General features: G+C 36.8%; 1 protein-coding gene across 1 annotated transcript in view; it reads right to left on the reverse strand.

Moving 5' to 3' along the window:
- The window catches only part of LOC109231408 (serine/threonine-protein kinase EDR1), a 25,190-nt gene extending 19,421 nt beyond the window's left edge, over positions 1–5,769 (reverse strand). Inside the window, exon 1 of the mRNA XM_019397074.1 lies at positions 5,052–5,769. Coding sequence (XP_019252619.1) covers positions 5,052–5,495 — 444 coding nt within the window. The 5' untranslated portion in view covers positions 5,496–5,769. The remainder of the gene's footprint in view (positions 1–5,051) is intronic.

Genomic DNA, 18,919 nt, shown 5'->3' on the forward strand with positions numbered 1-18,919 from the left:
GCCATTTTATATATATATATATATATATATATATATATATATATATATATATATATATATATATATATATAAGAGAGACAAAGACACCATATTAAGCCAAGTGGCAGCACAGTAAAAAGTCATTTGGCAATTTTAGGACAAAAAAATACGTATTCATAAGATTAAGCTAAGTGTCAAGATACTAAAAAGCCACTTGATAAATTTTAAAATTATTCATGACAAAATTTTAAGCACCAAAAAAAAACCAAGATAAAATTATAAAGTCAATAAATAATATACAAAGTATTATTAATAAATTAAGACAAATTGAAGAATATGAATAATAGAAGGCTTCTCTATTTAGACTTTTGAACAAAATAATAACATGTTTCTCTCTTAATACTTTTGATGAATTCAAAATTACAATTTAATAAAAAATAAATAAGGGTATTTTAATATATGTAAAATACTAAATGGGAAAACTAATCCTATAGCAGTAGGAAAAATGTACAAAAAGAGAAAATAATTATAATATTTAAATATTTATAATTTGAATTGATTGAAAAAATAATGCAATCACTCAAAAAATTTATTGATAAATTTAGATAATTGAAGATTTTTGAATAGTAGAAAAGATTTGATACTATTTCAATAAATTTTGTGTTAAGTGTCATTACTATAACATATCAAGTTCAAATTTTTAGGACAAAACTCCAACAAAAGTTTCAAAATTATTTTAAAATAGAAGATAGAAAATTAAAATAAAAAATTAAACCTGCCAATTTTAAAAAATTAATACTTCCTCCCACATTTAAGAAAACTAATACTTCCTCCCACATTTGTTTGGCAGTTTTTTAATTTATTTATTAAACCTTCCAATGCAAAAAGAAATATAATATTTTTCCCCACGTTTTTTGTGTTGCAGTTTGTAATGTATTCATATACTTTAACATTTTTTACACAAACAAGAGGACGGAAAAAACAAATCGCCAGAAAATTCAACCTCACGATTGATATCTTCCCAAATGCGGGCTTGGAACAACAATTCTAACCTACCTCCATGATTGATTCTTATTCATGTTCTCCTATGCAAATAATTATTTATGCGGTTTCTTCTTTCAAGTATCCACATTAAGCCAAGTGGCAGCCTAATAATAAGTCACTTGGCATTGCTCAAGACAATTGGTGATATTAAGATAAGATAAATAAATAATATAATAAAATTAGTTAGTTTAGAATTAGTGTGGTTAATTTTGCTAATATAGTTGTGAAATGCAGCATTTCTAATTATACTAGACGTGAAAGTTCCTTCTATGATTTTTGTTGCCAAGTTATGTAGAAGTTGGATGTAATTTTGTAACTATCAACACAAAAATCTGCAAAAATTATTCAAGCAGCAAAATGCCTAAAAAGTTAATTAACATTTAAATTTCAAAAGATAAGTAATTAACCTTATCCCTAGAAAACATCTAACCCCAAAACCCACGTCTTTTAAAAAAAATATATATTTCCCTTAACTCCATCACCAATGTCTTCTTAACTAAAAACATATTATTCTATGATCCGAAATACACCCGCAAATTTCAGCATTCTCGCAAACGGTGACAATCGGTACGAACAATATACAAATGGAATTGTTCACTATAGCAAGGTTTTTTTGTCGGCCAAAATGTTCTCCAAGGGATATATATCTATCAAAAGAGGCAACTTTTCAACCTATTAATTATATTATTACTGATCTGTTTTCATATTTTTACACCAACATTTATCAGTTGATGGGTTTATATAATAATATTATCTACTAGCTCATTGAAGAAACCAAAAAGATGATAAATATTTTTAAACATTTTAAATGCAAACTTTATCTTGATTTTTTCCAGTTTCTTCAAGTACTTAAATAATAAAATTGTAATTCAAGAAAAAATAGTAGAATTTGGATAGACTTAAATGTATGAATATCTAGTGCATTTACACGTTCATAAAATAATATCGTTTACATGCTTCTTTGTGTGTATCGTATTTTTGAAGTAATATTTTCTCATAAAAAATTATATTTAATATTCTCCGTGCAACGCGCGGGTATGAATACTAGTTTCAATTAAAAATAGACGAAAATAAGCTCCCATTTAACAAACCATGCAGACACACAAAATTAGACATCTCAACAAGAGCATAGGTTTCAACATTTGCACACCCCTACCATTTTTCTTTTTATTCTTTTTGTTCTTTTGGTGTAGAGGAGCGGGTTGTCCTACAGGTGGGTTGATGCAAAAGTAGAAGGACTAGTGCATGGCGAAGATGATACAAGTGCTTTAAGTGATATGAGTTCATAGCCAATATAACACAACTTCATAACTAAATTAAGTTTATAGCTAGATTTTCCACAAACTAATTCTTTGGCCAATAAGTTTCAAGTTTACAAGGTAGAGCATTTTTAATGAGGGAATCTAAAACTTAAAAGTAACCAGATCCCAATTGATATGCATTAAAAGGGACATCTCACTTTTAAGAGGGTAGCCACTTGAAACGGACAATTTAGCCTAAAGGCTTTGGACGAAAGCAATTATAGCAACTAAGAAGACTCCAAAGTTCATCCACTATATTAGTAGCACTATCCCATGATTTAAATGTTGTATTGCACTTATTAATCTTGAAAACTCAAAAATAGTACCTAAGGAACTCCTAGAAGCATAAGACCAACTATGCAAAAGGTTATACATAGAAATGTTTATATCAATCTTCCAGTGCTTACTTGTGATGACTCAACCTGCAAGCACCAATGTTTACCATATCCATGTACCATAAACTTCAGAGAGGAGGATCAAGTACATCGACATGCACCAATACCCAATACTTGTACCTATGTAGATTACAAATTGGGGTCCCAAGGATTTGATTGAAGATCTTTGAGATTATTTTAGATTATTACTGCCTAAATCAATCCGAAATAGTGAGTAGTAAACTAACCTTAGGCTTGGGTAATATGGTTCAATGTTCAAAAATTTGAATTTCCAATCAAATTGAATCATTTGAACCTACTTTACAAAATTCATTGCTCCTAATAGTTCTAGCCAAAAGACTAAGGTAGAGAATGCCATATGTTTAACATAACTAAGTCAAACCCACATGCCCTTTTGTCGTAAGAATAAATCATGTGATGTAGGTTAGGCGCACATCACGAGCTTGAACTATGCCACAATTTCACAAATAAAAGCCTAATATTTAAGTGGAGAAGGGTAGAGGGGTGAGCCATTATCCACCGAGTTCCGAAATGTGTGCCACTGGCCCTGAGATATTTTTCAGTTATCAAAAAGATAAACTAAGTCAAACCCACATGAAGATACTAGGCGTCGCTAAACATAAATACCTAATAAATTCTACATTCTAGATAACGCCTAATTAAAATGGTTCATAAAGCATCTATTTAGTTCCATGAAATCATGGTGTTGTCACGAAAGATGAAGAATGTAATTTAAATTGACCTCCAAGCTTACATTGTTAATTGTTTTTTTATCTCTTTTTTTTTTTTTTTTGATCAGGGTCAGGAATTTTATCAGTATATTTTTAATTGTTACAAGGAGCTGTTTGACTATACTAAATCTGAAATAACCTCTAAAGGTTCATATTTATGAGTACTAAAATGATCTAATTTCGGAGCTGAAACATTAAGAAGCATTGGCTGCACGTTACTTTTGAATGTAAAGTGTAGCTATCTCCTTCTATGTACAAAAGGAAACTCGGAACCAAAATGTTATGTTTTGTTCACTTCTTAATATCTGACATACTTATGAGCTTTTAGAATCTGTAGATTTTCAAACAATCTTCTAAAAACAATAACATATTAATTTACTTTAAAGACATGTCATTTTGTTAGGCTGGCTATTTTTAATTTTAGTTATGAATCAAGTTGTTTTCACTTAAAACTTGTAAAGCATTTTTAGTGGAATGTAATACATGCAATTGTAAGTTTCAAATCAGGTTTAATAAAACACCACCAGTGATAGTCAAATAGCTAGAAACTACTTTTGTTGCTTTATTGCAGAATTCACAATTAAAGGATACTTTATCAAAAAATTATTTGAATCCAACCGAAAAATTAAAAGTCGTGCACGGGTGGGGGTTCTCATTAATGGCTCAATAAAATACAAAATGTAGGTGGATGGATAACGCTTCAATTAACACGACAACGGTTACAAGATAGAGCATTTATAATGAGGTAATCTAAAACTTAAATGTAGCAAAATCCCAGTCGATTGATGCATTAAAAGGGATATCTGACTTTTGTGGAATCTAGTTACTTGAAATAGCTAGTTTAGCCTAAACTAAAGGCTTTGGAGGAAAGTGCTTAATAGCAACTAGACCAACCCCATAGTTCGTAGTTGGAACCTACACTCATTGTCTTCTTATAGGGGATACTAAAAGATTTTATACGAGGCGATATTAAAGGGAAATAGATTGAATTAAAAGGTTTTTAGGACAAGACACGTACACAAAAAAAAGATTAGATGTTGCTACAAGAATGTAGGTTAAAATCCATTCAAGATGCATTCCCCGGGGTCGGTGGGATCGATGCTTACATCATACATCTAAGCAAACACATGGAACATGGGTAAGGTGGAGATGAGGACTGTATAGCTAGAGCACTTACAATGAAATGAATAGAGCTTCAAATAAAAAGCCTAATTTCCAATTTTTAAGATAATTTAATTGGCTGTCAAGTTCAAATTTCTGGGATTTATAGCTTGATCCTATTACCAGAGGCCTATGATTTAGATGCTATCTAGAAGCACATGTTCAAGCAGCCCAATTATGAAAGACGTGTATAGCCGAGTAGTATCGGTGGGGGTCTTTCGTTCAATAGGTGTGAGTTGATTCTCACTATCCCCTTACCTTGTCCCCTAAATAATAATAAAAAAGGTCAGGCAGTCTAATTTTAGATAATTTATGTGGCCAATTAGGAAGAAGCAGAGTTTCAGTATTTTTTCCATCCATATGCAAAAATGTTGAAATTAAACCTAAATTGAGAATTTGCAAAAGCAATAAGGAAAACCAAAAGGATGATTGATTCATACCCAATAACGAAGTGAAAGGAACTCAACAGGATTTTCCAAAGGGGAACAGCCCAAGCTAATCTCTTGTGCAGCTTTGATCTGGGCCGTTTCTGGATCTTCACGAGAATTCGGGTCAGAAACACTGATCGCCAAAGCCAATTGAACCTGAAACTCCTCCTCGAAGTAATTAAAGTCAGCAGAATCCGAAACCGAACCCGAATTCGACTCAGCCGCCGCTCTCACCAATGCAGATGAAGTTGACCCAAATTGTGTCGGGGACACAGATGAAGTTGACCCAGATTGCTCAAACCGGGTCGTCGTTTGCTGATTCGGATCAAGCAAAGGCGGAGGAGACTGATGAAGTGGAGGAGGAGGAGGGGTGTGATGAGGGGGGTGGTGGGGATGCTGATCGGCTACACCACCGCCGATATGAAGTTTTCGGAGTAAATGCTTCATTTTGGACATGGTGAAGTATCATGGAAGGGAGAGAACAAAAAAAGACTCAATTTTTAAGAGAATTTGGGGATATGGGAAAAAGGGGTGGGTAGAAAAAGGGGGGGTTGGGTTGGGGTGGGGAGAAGAAGAAAGATTCGGTTAAATTTGTACAGTTCTTGAGTTGCTAGTACTAAACTCAAACTCTTGTTCTTCAAGCTAAGGGAAAGGGGATGGTGGTGGAATTAAATTAACTGCTCTGTATTTTTTCTTTTCTCTTCCCTCCAATAAGAGTTACAACTGTAGTTTGTACATAGTCTGTCTTTATTTAAAATTGAAGTCAATACACACCTGTTGTGGGGAGTTTTAGTTTTGGAGGTTGTGAGGGTGGGGGGAAGGTGTTTAGATGACGACAAAATAAGGCTTGAAGGAAGAGATTATGATTGATGGAATTTCATTCATCTATCTAACAGCTTGTTTGGATGGTTATTACGCATCGTTTCATAATGTATCGTATCGTACTGTATTGTATTATATTGTATCGTTTGAAATATAATGTTTGGCTTGATTGTGTCGTTTGCCGTCGTTTTATGATATCACGCACCAGCAATATGAAGAATAAACTTGCAATATTATAAAGAAAAATTATAATACAGGATAAAATTACTATATAAAAAGGTAGGGTAAATAATAAACTAAAATAATTTAATAATAATAATAATAAAGGGTGAGATTGGGAGAAAAAGACAAGGTAACGACGCAACCACACCAAATCGGTCGTTACATAAAGTGGCACATTTCGTCGTTATGTAACGACAGATTTAACGATACGATACAATAAAATTTAAGTAACAATCAAAATAAGTATTGTATTTAAAGTAACAATACGATACGATACAATGGGTAACAACCATCCAAACAAGCTGTAAGGAGTATAGTAATGATCTAAGGTCGTATATCATTTGGGTTTCTCTTTGTTTTTATCCCTTTTCACCTTTAGGTCCCATATTTGTGCCCAAAACTTTATTTCTTTCATTTTCTTAAGTAGTATGTGTTGTAATAAGGTTACTTTGACGACCTCCAAAAACAATTGGAACAGAAAAATATGTGTTGCTATAAGATCTTCATAACTTAATTTAGAGCAAGTATCATCTCAAAATGTTGATATTAGGACGTTTCAAGCAACAACTTACAGTAAAATTTGCGTTTATTAATATATTTTCTCTCATATCTTTCTTTATTCATGGTTCGATATATTCGAGTGTCTTAGGCGTATAGGAACTACACCAATTCATTCTGAAATTGATAGTTAAACTATATTATGACAATGATACTGTAGGAAAGGTCCGTTAAAAAAATAGCTCGAGCCAAGATGATAAAAAGTTTAACACCTTCCGATTCTTATTTCTCTTTTTAATATGAAAATGAAAAAATAAAAAATCAGAAGGTCATTTTATTCAAACCTCTAATCAAACATCCTTATTTTTTCACTTTACATCTTGAATCATTGCATGGAATTACTGTTTAGGGTGAAGTTAATGTACCTCCTAGGCTACCTTTGCATGTTATGGTATACCTTCGAGCTTAAACACAATGTAACGACCCGACCGGTAATATTGAGCATTTGCACTTCGCTCGTTAGTTTGACGCATGAGTAGCTCCGTATGATGTATTATGACTTGTGTGAATCGTCGATTTTGGTTTTCAGGTTATTCGAAATTGATTTGGAAGAACGGTTCTAAACTAGGAAGCTTTAAGTTAGAAGAGTTGACCAAGTTTGACTTTTGTGAATTTGACCTCGGAATAGAGTTTTGGTTCCGTTAAGTCCGGATGGTGATCTTCGACTCGGGCGTATGTCCGAATTTGCATTTGGATGTTTCTAGAAGGTTTTGGCACAAATTGGCGAAAGTTGGAAATTTCAAAATTTGGAAAGTTCATAAGTTTGACCGAGAGTTGACTTTGAGGATATCGAATTCGGATTGTGGTTCAGGGAATTTGAATAGCTTCTTATGTCATTTGGGACTTGTGTGCAAAATTTAGGCCCATTCCGGGTTGGTTTGCTATGTTTCGGGATGAGTTATGGAAGTTGAAAAGTTCAAAGTTCATCAAGTTTGATTTGGGATGCGATTTGTCGTTTCGTTGTTGTTATGTGTGATTTGAGGCCTCGAGTAGGTCCGCGTTGTGTTATGGGACTTGCTGGCATGTTTGGACGGGGTCCCTAGTGGCCCGGGTGAGTTTCGGACGAGGTTCAGATCATTTTCATTTCATGTTGCCTTGCTGAAGATTTCTGGTTTTGGTGTTTCTGCATCTACGGAAGAATGGACGCAGATGCGAGTCCGCAGATGCAGACAATTGGCCGTAGAAGCGTGGCAGGCTTGGCTGGAGATCATCGCAGATGCGCAGGAGGAGCCACACCTACGAGTGCGCAGAAGCGAAAATTGTTCCGCAGGTGCGAGGGGTCGGCTGGTTAGTTGTGGTCGCAGAAGCGAAACAGTTACCGCAGATGTGGTGGTCTCAGATGCAACGATTTGTCCTCAAATACGGAAATCGCTGGGCAGAATGTTATAAGTTCGAGGGTTGGTCGTTTTTATCATATATTGAGCTATGGGCTTCGGAATGGAGCGATTTTTGGAGCAATTTTCATCACAAGGAATAGGGGTAAGAGTTCTACACTTGGTTTTGATTACATTTCATGAATCTATCTTCATTTTTGGCAATTGGTTGATGAATTTTAAAGAGGAAAATGGGGGTTTGAGCCTGAAGTTTCATAAAGCGAATTTTTGAGTTTTGAACATCGATTTGGAGTCGGATTTGAGTGAAACTAGTATGGTTGGACTTGTAATTGAATGGGTTGTCGGATTTTATAAATTTTGTCGGGTTCCGATGTGCAGGCCCAGGTTGGACTTTTTGGCCGATTTTGGGCTTTTGATTAATGATTCGACCTTTATCGATTGAGTTTGTCTACTTTGGCATTATTTGATATATTGGAGTTGCTTTTGGCTAGTTTTAAGCCGTTCAGAGGCCGGTACGTGCGTGATGGCATTTTTGGAGCATTATTTGGCCTGCTCGGTATTAGATTTGGCTTGTTTGAGGTAAGTAACACTTCTACACTTAATGATGAGGGTATAAAAAGCTCGAATTACGTGTTATGTGTTTGGTATTAAGGTGATGCACATACTAGGTGACGGGCGTGTGGGCGTGCACCGCGTGAATTATGACTCTACTATTTCTGTGGTACTGTGAGTTACCTGATTTTATCTGTAACCATGAAATTTCTAAGTACTTGAGCTATTGAGTTGTGATCCATGTTAGAAACCATGTCTAGGCTACATGCTTACTCTGTTGAGACCCACCGAGGTCATTTCTGTTGTTGAGTTATCAGCTTACATTGCATTTACATACTCAGTCATACGCATATCATATCTTAGTCTCTGTTACCATTTATTGATACATCGCATCATATTTTTGGGTGGATTTATTTCATGACATTGAGAGCCTGAGAGACTAGAGAGATTGATGACTGAGTAAGGCCGAGGGCTTGATGATGAGGATGTTTATGGGATCGGGCTGCAAGCCGCAACATGTTTTATTTATTCATGATGGGAGCGGGCTGCACGCCGTAGCATGTGTCTATTGATTTATTCTATGATTGGCTTGTTATAGCTCTTGGGCTCAAGGAGCCCCTTCGGAGTTTGTACACACCCCCAGTGAGCATAGGAACCTACTGAGTGCGGGTGCCTAGTTCGGAGTGCCGAGGGATTAGGAGGACTGAGTGATTGTGAGGACCGAGTGGATGTAAGGACTGAGTGACTAGGAGGACTGAGTGAATTGATACTCTGGAGAGTATGCATATGGTTTTATCATTGAGTTGCATCGCATTTGACATGCACACTTGACATACAGGCATAGAGATGCATTTTTCCTCATGTTGTACGGTGTCACTTCATTTATGACTTCTCACACATATTGACATATAGGCATAGAGATGTATTTTTCTCATGCCATTTGAAAATGAAACATTTACCGTGGGAAGTTTTTGGGAAAAATTACAGTTTTTGAACTTACTCATATTTTTGGCAACTTCGGTAAAAGACTTGGGTTTTCACTAATATACTTGAAAAGCGGAACTATTTTTGGAAACTATGAAAAAGCTGAGCTTTTTATCTCTGAGTTACTTCTTTTATTACTTGCTTTACGTTGTTATGAACTGTTATTGGCCATTTGTGTCAGACCTGACCTTTGTTCTAGCTTGTCACTACTTTCAACCTAAGGTTAGATTTGTTACTTATTGAGTACATGGGGTGGTTTGTACTCATACTACACTTCTGCACCTTGCGTGTAGATGTTGACTGTTGATGTTACTGTGATAGACGGAAGCTGGGATTGAAGACGTACCTGCGTTCCGGTTGTAGCTGCCTCTTGCTCATGGTAGCCTTAGAATATATAAATCTATTTATGTACTTTTCGACAAGAGGATGTATTTATTTCATACCAGTTTCGTAAATTCTAATCTTAGAAGCTCATGATTTGTACTACCAGTCCTTGGAAAATGTATAGGATTCAGATAATTTCTTCTACTTGATTGTCTTATTAAATATTATTGGAATTGGATAGTTGCTAACTGGCTTACCTAGCGGGTTGGGTTAGGTTCCATAACGACTAGTCGGATTTTAGGTCGTGACAGATTGTTATCAGAGCCCTAGGTTCATAGGTTCTACAGGTCATCAGCAAGTGTGTAGTAGTGTCTTGCGGATCGGTATGATGACGTCCATACCTATCTTCGAGACTACAGGGTGTTAATACCCAATTTTTCCCTCGTATATTTTTAAATGCCTATATACTTTCAAATTAGTGCATGAACATCAACTAGTATTTTTCCATAATTTTCTGTAATTTTTAAAGGGATTTTAATTAATTTATTCCAGCATTTTATTATCTACATTTTTACTAATTGCATCACAAAACAATTTTATAATGATTTATTACTTGATTTTTATCATTTATATTTATATTAAGCTTTAATCATTTTATGCATAAATATATTTATATCTTTAGGCTATAATTGCAATAGATTTGCAATAATAGCCCTTATGTGCATAATTACATTATTTACACGAAAAATGACCTTTTATATTTTTATAATATTAAGTAATTATTTTAAATCATGTTCATGCATAAATATCATTTTTTTTATCATTTATTAGCTATTTTCGTAAATTATTTTATCAAATTAATTGGGTAATTAACAAATAGCCTCTTTTAATTTGATTTTTTTTCGGACCTGGCCCAAATTACTACCCCAGCCCAATCAAATCATAACCATAACCCAATTTCCTATAACCCGCCCCAACCCGGATGGAATCCTAGCCGTTGATCTCAGAAGATCAACGGTCCATGATCCATTTCCTTTCTTAATTAATCCCTAACCCCCCTAAACCTAATCATTTCCCAAATCCCGCCGCCCCTGAATCCCTTCCTCCTCTCTTCTCTCTCAACCTTCCCCTAACCCTAGCCCGCCGTCACCCGAACCCCTTCAATCCATGGGGTTTCTCTTCGATCTTGGGCTCTATCCGGCCTCCTATCTCTACTGTTTGTTCACTTTCCATGTTATTTGACGGAATCTCAAAGAGATCGAACAGACTTGGTTCAAATCCCTCAGTCTCTTGATGAATCCGTCTGTATTCACCTATTGTTTGTGAGTATTATCATTTTTGTGTTTTCATGGCTTCAAATCTCCGGTCTAAGAATCGATTTTTCTACCTCTGTTTATTTTTGCACAAACCTAACCATTTCTGGCCAAATAGGTTCATATCTCTTTAGATCTGGAGTATTTGGAGTTTGTTTAATATTTTTCTTTAAGATTACTCCGTTTTTACCGCTATTATCTATCGATTTCACCTTTTCCCTAAAAAACTAGGGTTTCATCTTTTTTAAGTTTCTGTAAATGTTTTAAAATGCCTAAAGGCTCAACTCCGGGCCTTCTTCTTTACTTTTCGACTAATTTCTTTGCTTGATGTTTCATCTCTGTGTTTCGATATGCTTAAAGTTCTCCGTTATTCGATTATTTATCTCACTGTTCTTGCCCACTCACTTCGGCTCTGTCAAATAAACTGATTAATTGATTTATTTGCCTAATTATTGTTTGAAATTATATTTTCTTTTAAAATTGGTATCTCTCTGAAATTTTTATTTATTCTTTCCTTATATGTGACTCGTAGTTGGTACTGCCTTCCTTAATTATGCTACTGGCCTAATTTCTGGATATTGGTTGTTTTGACCGACCTATAAAGGGTCTTTAGACTTATTGCTTACCTTATTTAACTTCGATCCTGTCTGCTGACCGATTTCGTGTTGATTCTCCTTAATTTAAGTGATATTTTCGGATTCTGTCTTATTAATTGATTGGGTCTAACCCTAATTGATTGATTAATTGATGTTGCATGCCTTATTTGTGAACTCTTGATTTTCCTGCCTTATTTGTTTACGCTGCTGAATGTTATATAATCCTACACCATTCTGATTTTGAAAAACACAGAAAAACACCTACACACACACACCCCTATGCTTACAAGCACACACTGATACACACGAACTCTTACTTACACACTTTCATTCTTTGATTTGCTGCACTGTCTAGCCGGCTGAAAGCCAAGTATAGACTCTTGGATTCCACTTGCTTTCACCTTCCTGTTTGCTATCTCCTTAACTGGTATGCCTCAATTTCTGTTATCATATTCTATTCTATATTCTATGTAGTCAGTTTACTATAGACATCAACGTGCTTCTGTTTTAGTATCTGTTTCCTGACCATCTCTTTCTCAACTACTATGTTGTAGTTCTTATTCCATGTGACTTATATGATTAGTTTATTTCGAACCTCGATATGTTCTGTTTACTATATGTTTCCAGTTTACTTTCCACTAGTATGCTTTAGTCCTTGTTATCTCTTTATTCTATATGTCTGTGTGGTAGTGCTTCAAATTCCAATATGCTTCTGCTACACATATAGTTCTTGTTATCTTGCTTTGTTCATGGTAATTTCAGCATGTTTCTTCTTAATACATGTCTATATGATTCCACCTAGTAATAATTAGTAAGCTAAGTGACCTTCAATAATGTGAGACTTTATTCGATTCAGTTTAGGTACTGCAATATGTGTAGGCAGTTCTTTCTATAATTCAAGTGTCCCTGCTCTTGTTGTGATTGTTTAATTACTGGTATCTATGCCTGAACCAATCTGCTAAATGAGGTTCCTGTTCTATTTGCAGTCTTTTGAACCCATTTCCCCCCAAAAAAATCAAACTACTTTTCTAAAACTATCCCCTGCCCCCTTATACACTATTTTTAAACTTCTACTCTTAGTTATCTAGGTCCTACCACCCCCAGTGTGAGCACTGCCTAGGGTCCATGAGACTCTTCCGAACTCTGACACATTGGGGCTGGTCTTCCAACCTGTTACAAAACTGTTTTCTTTGAAAGATTCTGGTGTGAGCATTGCCCGGGGTCCCTGAGGCCTTTGGGAACTTTGACACATCAGAAGCCCATTTGTGTATTATGGATGGACTACCTGTGTACATCAGACTTGCTTGCTTGAAGGCCTGGCTTCCAGGTTGATGTTGGGCCTACTGAGGCTCCCTATAGTGTAATGAATAGCTCTGTGTAATTCATTCATATTGGTCTGTAATAATGTAATATTCCTTGTAAAAACAGATATGGGGTTATTAGTAAAAGCTGGGGAGGGATTTTTATATATATCTTTGTCAGGTTTGGGTAGAAACCATGTCTGTAGGTTGTTGTGATGATTCTTTATGTGCATACCATTAGGAATCATACCTATAGGATCTTGTCTCACTATTTGAAATCTGGAGTTCATACTTGGCATCCTAGAAATCCTGTTTATAGGTTGTCTTATCAATTCCGCATCAAGAACCCATGTTTCACGCATATTTTCAAATCTCAATATGCATTAGAGATCATGTATATAGGATCTTCCTTGTGCAAATTACTAAATTTGTATGACATTCTGTTAACGTCTCTGCCCACTTAGATATCATGCCTATAGGAAACAAATATAAAATCTGCTCTGCACTTAGATATCATGCCTATAGGAAATAAATATAAAATCAGTTATGCACTTAGATATCCTGCCTGTAGGAAATAAATATAAAAATCAGTTTTGCACTTAGATATCATGTCTATAGGAAATAACACTAACTATCAGTTTCAGTACTTAGAAATCATGCCTGTATGGGTAATTAATTCTGTAAATTAGAAAGCATGCCTATAGGATCTAAAAGATAAAATCTGCCTATTAAAATCAGTGACCTGTTTATAAACTCTAGTCTCTAATTAACAGTTTAGATACCATGTCTATAGGATTCTGCCCGGCTATCACTTAGGCAAACTGATAGGGTAATTAAAGAATTCTGGGACTAAAAATATGATTTCTTGCTGTTTGAAAACGTGCCCAGATACAGAGTATTAACAAATCAGTAGCCAAACTGACAGAAATCGCTGCTCGCTTTAATAAAGCTATTATATATTCTGTTCATGCTCATCTAGATATCCTGCCTATAGGATCCTAAACTATAAAAATTATGTTTGTTTGAATTGCGTGCATTGGTTGGCTATTTGTGGAGGTTAACATGAGCCCCCTTAATTACTCCTTATGTGATAGTCCTATGTGAACTTTTGTTTGTCGCTTAGCATTCTCATTTTTAAGCAATGTAGGTGAGTCTAGATCCATCCAAAATAGAAGTCCTAAACACCTCCAGGACATAGGTAAGGGACGTGTAGTGCACGCATAAGGTACGCATTAGAAGCTACTAGAACGCTTAGGTAATAATTGAAAGATAGTAATCGGGTAGTAAAGGAGATGATGACCTGTGCGCTAATGCTATGCGTAACACCCCAATTTGGGGAAAGTTACCAAGTATTGCATGGAAATGATCCTATAGGCTAAAAAATGTAGGACCCCTTTAATTCTTATTTTAAAGTAATTATCTATTTGTTTTAAATTGTTTAACTTTCCTATAAAGACTAATTCGCTTAATTTAAGTCCGGCCGGGACCCACCGTTATGGACCTCGAGGGGTGCCTAACACCTTTCCCTCAAGGTAATTTCGAGCCCTTACCCGATCTCTGGTGACGTAACTGGTTATATGAGTTAATTGTTCTAGGTGCCCTAATGCACCTTAATCCGTTAGGTGGCGACTCTTCAAATCTCTTACCCAATCCCAAAAGGAAAGGAGTTGTCACAAAAATGTCAAAACTCGATTTCGCGAGAAAAAGGGGGCGCGACACAGGGCATTTAGGATAAACTTCCCATTTTTCTTTCTTTATTGTGGGGCATTGATTCAGCTTGAAGCGTGACTCTTGAATTCCTTCCATGCATTCGTATACGCATATGAGCGCTTGGTATCAGTTGTGCATCGATGACTTGTGATTCCATGGATGAGGTGCGAGACATGATTTATGTGTGCTGATAATGGGCCAGTCTGGAGGACTTGAGGCCGGGTTTTGACTGTAGCTTGAGCACGGGGATTTCAGTTGTGTGAGCATGTGTTTTTGGACTTATATGTCCGGTAGTGTCCCTATGAGTGTAATTCGTGGCTCGATGGATGGCTGGATGGCAACGTGATGAATATGATGTGACTGCGAGATGTGTTCAGATGGTTTGAATGTGACGAGAAGAGTTTGCTTGAGATGTAGAAAGGACTATTGGGTGCTTGATTTCTGTCTTGATGTGACGTATAGTCTCGGGTTATGAGTGTATTGGAAGATTTTTCATGATTGTCTAATTGTGGAATGAAGTAGGTTTTCATGTCTTTTTGATGGGTTCAGAATCAGGAAGATTAATTGATTGCGTAGTAGTTGTGGCTGTGAAAGGGTATAAAGAGATGTCAGTTTGAGGCTAAGCAAGTGGGTCATAACCTACGAGGTAATCTACGGATGTGGGATTTTTATGATGTTGTGTGGAGACTTTCTTTTCTACCAGTGGGTTATATATGTGCGATTTGAGTTTGGATCGGTTGTAACAGTTGACGTGACTATCATGAGGATGAATGCGAGACTTGCAGATGATTTGAGGTATTAGATGGTTTGTGTTACATGAGCTTATGAAGGATTTAGTTGAATCTTACTGTGGTATTATGGCAGTAATGAGGTATGGTTATTGTAAGTTATCAGATGTTTTATTCCATGGCTTTGAGCCAAGTGGGGAGTCTCCTATCGACGAGTTGATTGCACGGTTATGTGTTGTATTGGTTTCGGTTTGAGGCATACTTGTGAATCACTTATGACTTGTAGAGGTTGAGATTGAGGATGACTCGAATAAGAGAATTTCTGGATACGGTTTGTTTTATACTCTATGGGTATATGAGAATCACAGAATGAATGAGCGGTTATTCGTGAAGGATATAGCGTGCATGGAGTAGGAATTTGCTTGGTTGCGTTAAGGTGGGGTTACTTCTTTGGGTGTCGTCGTGCTAATGGGGCACAAGTCGTTTGGCCCGTTTAGGGCGGTGCAATTGAGACTTGAGCAAAGTGGATGACTCTCGAGAACGGTTCTAATGGATTTGAGATTTATATGTAGCGATTGAGAATTTCGGATTGGTATATGGCTAGAATCTGAGATTTGCATTAGATGGTGTCGAGACTCGTGGTATTTCTATATCATTATGGATTCTATATTTCAGTATCAGGAAGGTGAAGGAAATGACTTCAGATTTGCAGAAGGCCTCTTCAGAGTGGGTATCTCGGTTGTGGTACTTTTGGTTTTGGGTTACTTAAGAGGGAATTTAGCGGCTTATGGGCCTTAGGGCGGTGTGGCTCTATGCTAGAGTTCGTGGGGTGAGTTTTGGTTAAGGATCGTGGTGTTCTAGCAAGGAGAAGTGTCAACTTGAGGGTTATTCGGAAGGAACTCGGAGAAATAGGACAGTTTGATAGTAGGTTGGATCAACACGGTAATGGGTATGATCGGTTCTTTGGGTACTTATGATGTGGTGAGTCTCTACATGTGTTCGTGGAAATGCTCTTGGGTTTTGGCGACATTCGTGGCTTGGTTGAGTTAGAGGGATTTGGTTATGATGACTTTGTTATGTGCAAAGGGGTTTCAAGGTGTTCTCAATGGTTTCTACCATGGTTCGAGGTGTATAATTCCTACCGGTGTGTGGAGCATGTAATGTATTGTGATTTTCTCCTGGATGGGATCAAATGGAAGGTTTCTGACTGATCGGATATGTATTCTGCTTGGGACTCAGAGTTGATAATGAGATTCTTGCACTCTTCACATGATGGCATGATTGATGCGTTGTGTTGTGTGGGATTAAGATTTGCGTGTGCAAGGTCACAGTTCAGTTTTGAAGGGAAGGTCATGAATCCTTAAGCAACATAGAAGGTTTCAAATGACTAGGTGAATGATATCACTACTTGGTATTTCCTGAGAAGGGTGCGCTATTCAGAAGGTGCATTGTGTTATGACTTGTGGAGGCTTCATTGGTATTGCAATGCTCGCCTGGTTGATCGACTACTGATATTAGGATTTTACTATGTGGCACGGGAGAATTATAGAAGTATTCCTCGTGGGATGATCGTGTATGAGAGATGTGCTAGACATTCGGGCGGTGGAGTTGGGATCAAATATGGTGATTAGTGTGTTCTATGGATTTGGAGACTGGGAGTTCTCAAGAGCAGATTGTTTCGTGGTTGTGGACTGTGAAGTTATGTCCAAAGATAGACAGATAATAATATGTGTTATGATTCAGTCATTGCGGACTTTCAGAGGGTTATTTATCTATTTGTGGGTGACCAGAGTTGATTTGGGGTACATTAGTAGGCCCAATAAGGATGTGTATTCTATACCGGGTCGGATTAGTTGACTCCGTACGACTATTGTTGAGGGATATGCCATTCGATTAGTGTTGAGCTTATTCGTGTTCTAATATGTTCTATGAGTTACCCTTCTATGCTACAAGGGGTTGTGATTCGTTAGTTATATGCACACATCATACGGTTCTATTGGGGCTGTATAGCTGAATTTGAGCGAGATGGGTATTTGGGTGATGCATGATCGATTGTGCATTATTTATGTTCTTTCGGGTTGGTGTAGTATTGTGTCATTTGCTTCTCCATGGTTATGGTCACGCATCTTGGGTACTTGATGGCGAGTTGCACGTGGTTATCGATTTTGAGCAGGGTGGCTTGAGATACTTCATATGGACCAGTATTTGGATGGTGTCACGCATTGCAGCGGAGTTATGTTGAGATATGATCCTTTGTGTTAGATTCGTGTGTTATGGTTCTACGGTTTGTGATGGGTTTTAGCATTGTGTTGTGGCTGTACTTATTGAGCTTGCGGGACGGTTCTCTCGTTTGAGTCATTTTTCATGTTTGAGTACATTTGAATTGTTGCATATTGGTGCACGGATTGCACGGTTTGTGGCTCCGGGTAGTATCGTTGTGGCATGTCAGTAGAGTAGCTGTTATTTGATAAGATGAGGTCGTCAGATCTAGGATGGGTGCTATCGGATTTGATTGCAGTATATTTGGAAGGATAATATCGGAAGTCGGCTTAGAAATTGCTATAGTTCTTGTCGAAGGAGAGAGAGCTCTGTGATTTGTTGGTCTGATGAATAGTTATGAGTTTCTACGTGTTTCTTTCATCATCTACAGTATACAAAGGTTTTAGAACGAGGTTTTGTTCGATATGATGTGTATTACCGGTACCGAGTTTGATTCGAGCAGTATTGTCATCGGAAATTATTCCTATGAGTATTTGAGTTATGTGGTATATCCTGTGATTGCATATTGGGCTATGGTTATGTCTTGGCACTGCTTGTTCAGATTTATACAGTGTGTAGATTGCGAGGTTCGGGTCTTGTAGGAAATTTTGGATGTTGGGATTCTGGGGTTACGGGCTAAGGTTGGAGTAATGATCTTCAATATGTTGTGTTGTCGGGCCTATATGGAATAGGGTGACGTGAGATCATCCCCGGGTATGTGCATGGTAAGGTTACACGGCGATTTGATAGCTTTGGAACGACTCTTGGCATGTTTGAGGACGAACGTATGTTTAAGTAGGGGAGAATGTAACGACCCGACCGGTCGTTTTGAACATTTACACTTCGCTCGGTAGTTTGAGGGCATGAGTAGCTTTGTATGATGTATTATAACTTGTGTGGATCATCGATTTTGATTTTCAGGTTATTGAGAATTGATTTGGAAGAACGATTCTCAACTAGGAAGCTTTAAGTTAGAAGAGTTGACCAAGTTTGACTTTTGTGAATTTGACCCCGGAACGGAGTTTTGATGGTTCCGTTAGGTCCGGATGGTGATTTTGGACCTGGGCGTATGTCCGGATTTGCATTTGGATGTTTCTAAAAGGTTTCAGCACAAATTGGCGAAAGTTGGAAAATTGAAGGTTTAGAAAGTTCATACGTTTGACCGAGAGTTGAGTTT

The sequence above is a fragment of the Nicotiana attenuata genome, chromosome 8 (assembly GCF_001879085.1).
Source record: "Nicotiana attenuata strain UT chromosome 8, NIATTr2, whole genome shotgun sequence".
NCBI lineage: Eukaryota > Viridiplantae > Streptophyta > Magnoliopsida > Solanales > Solanaceae > Nicotiana > Nicotiana attenuata.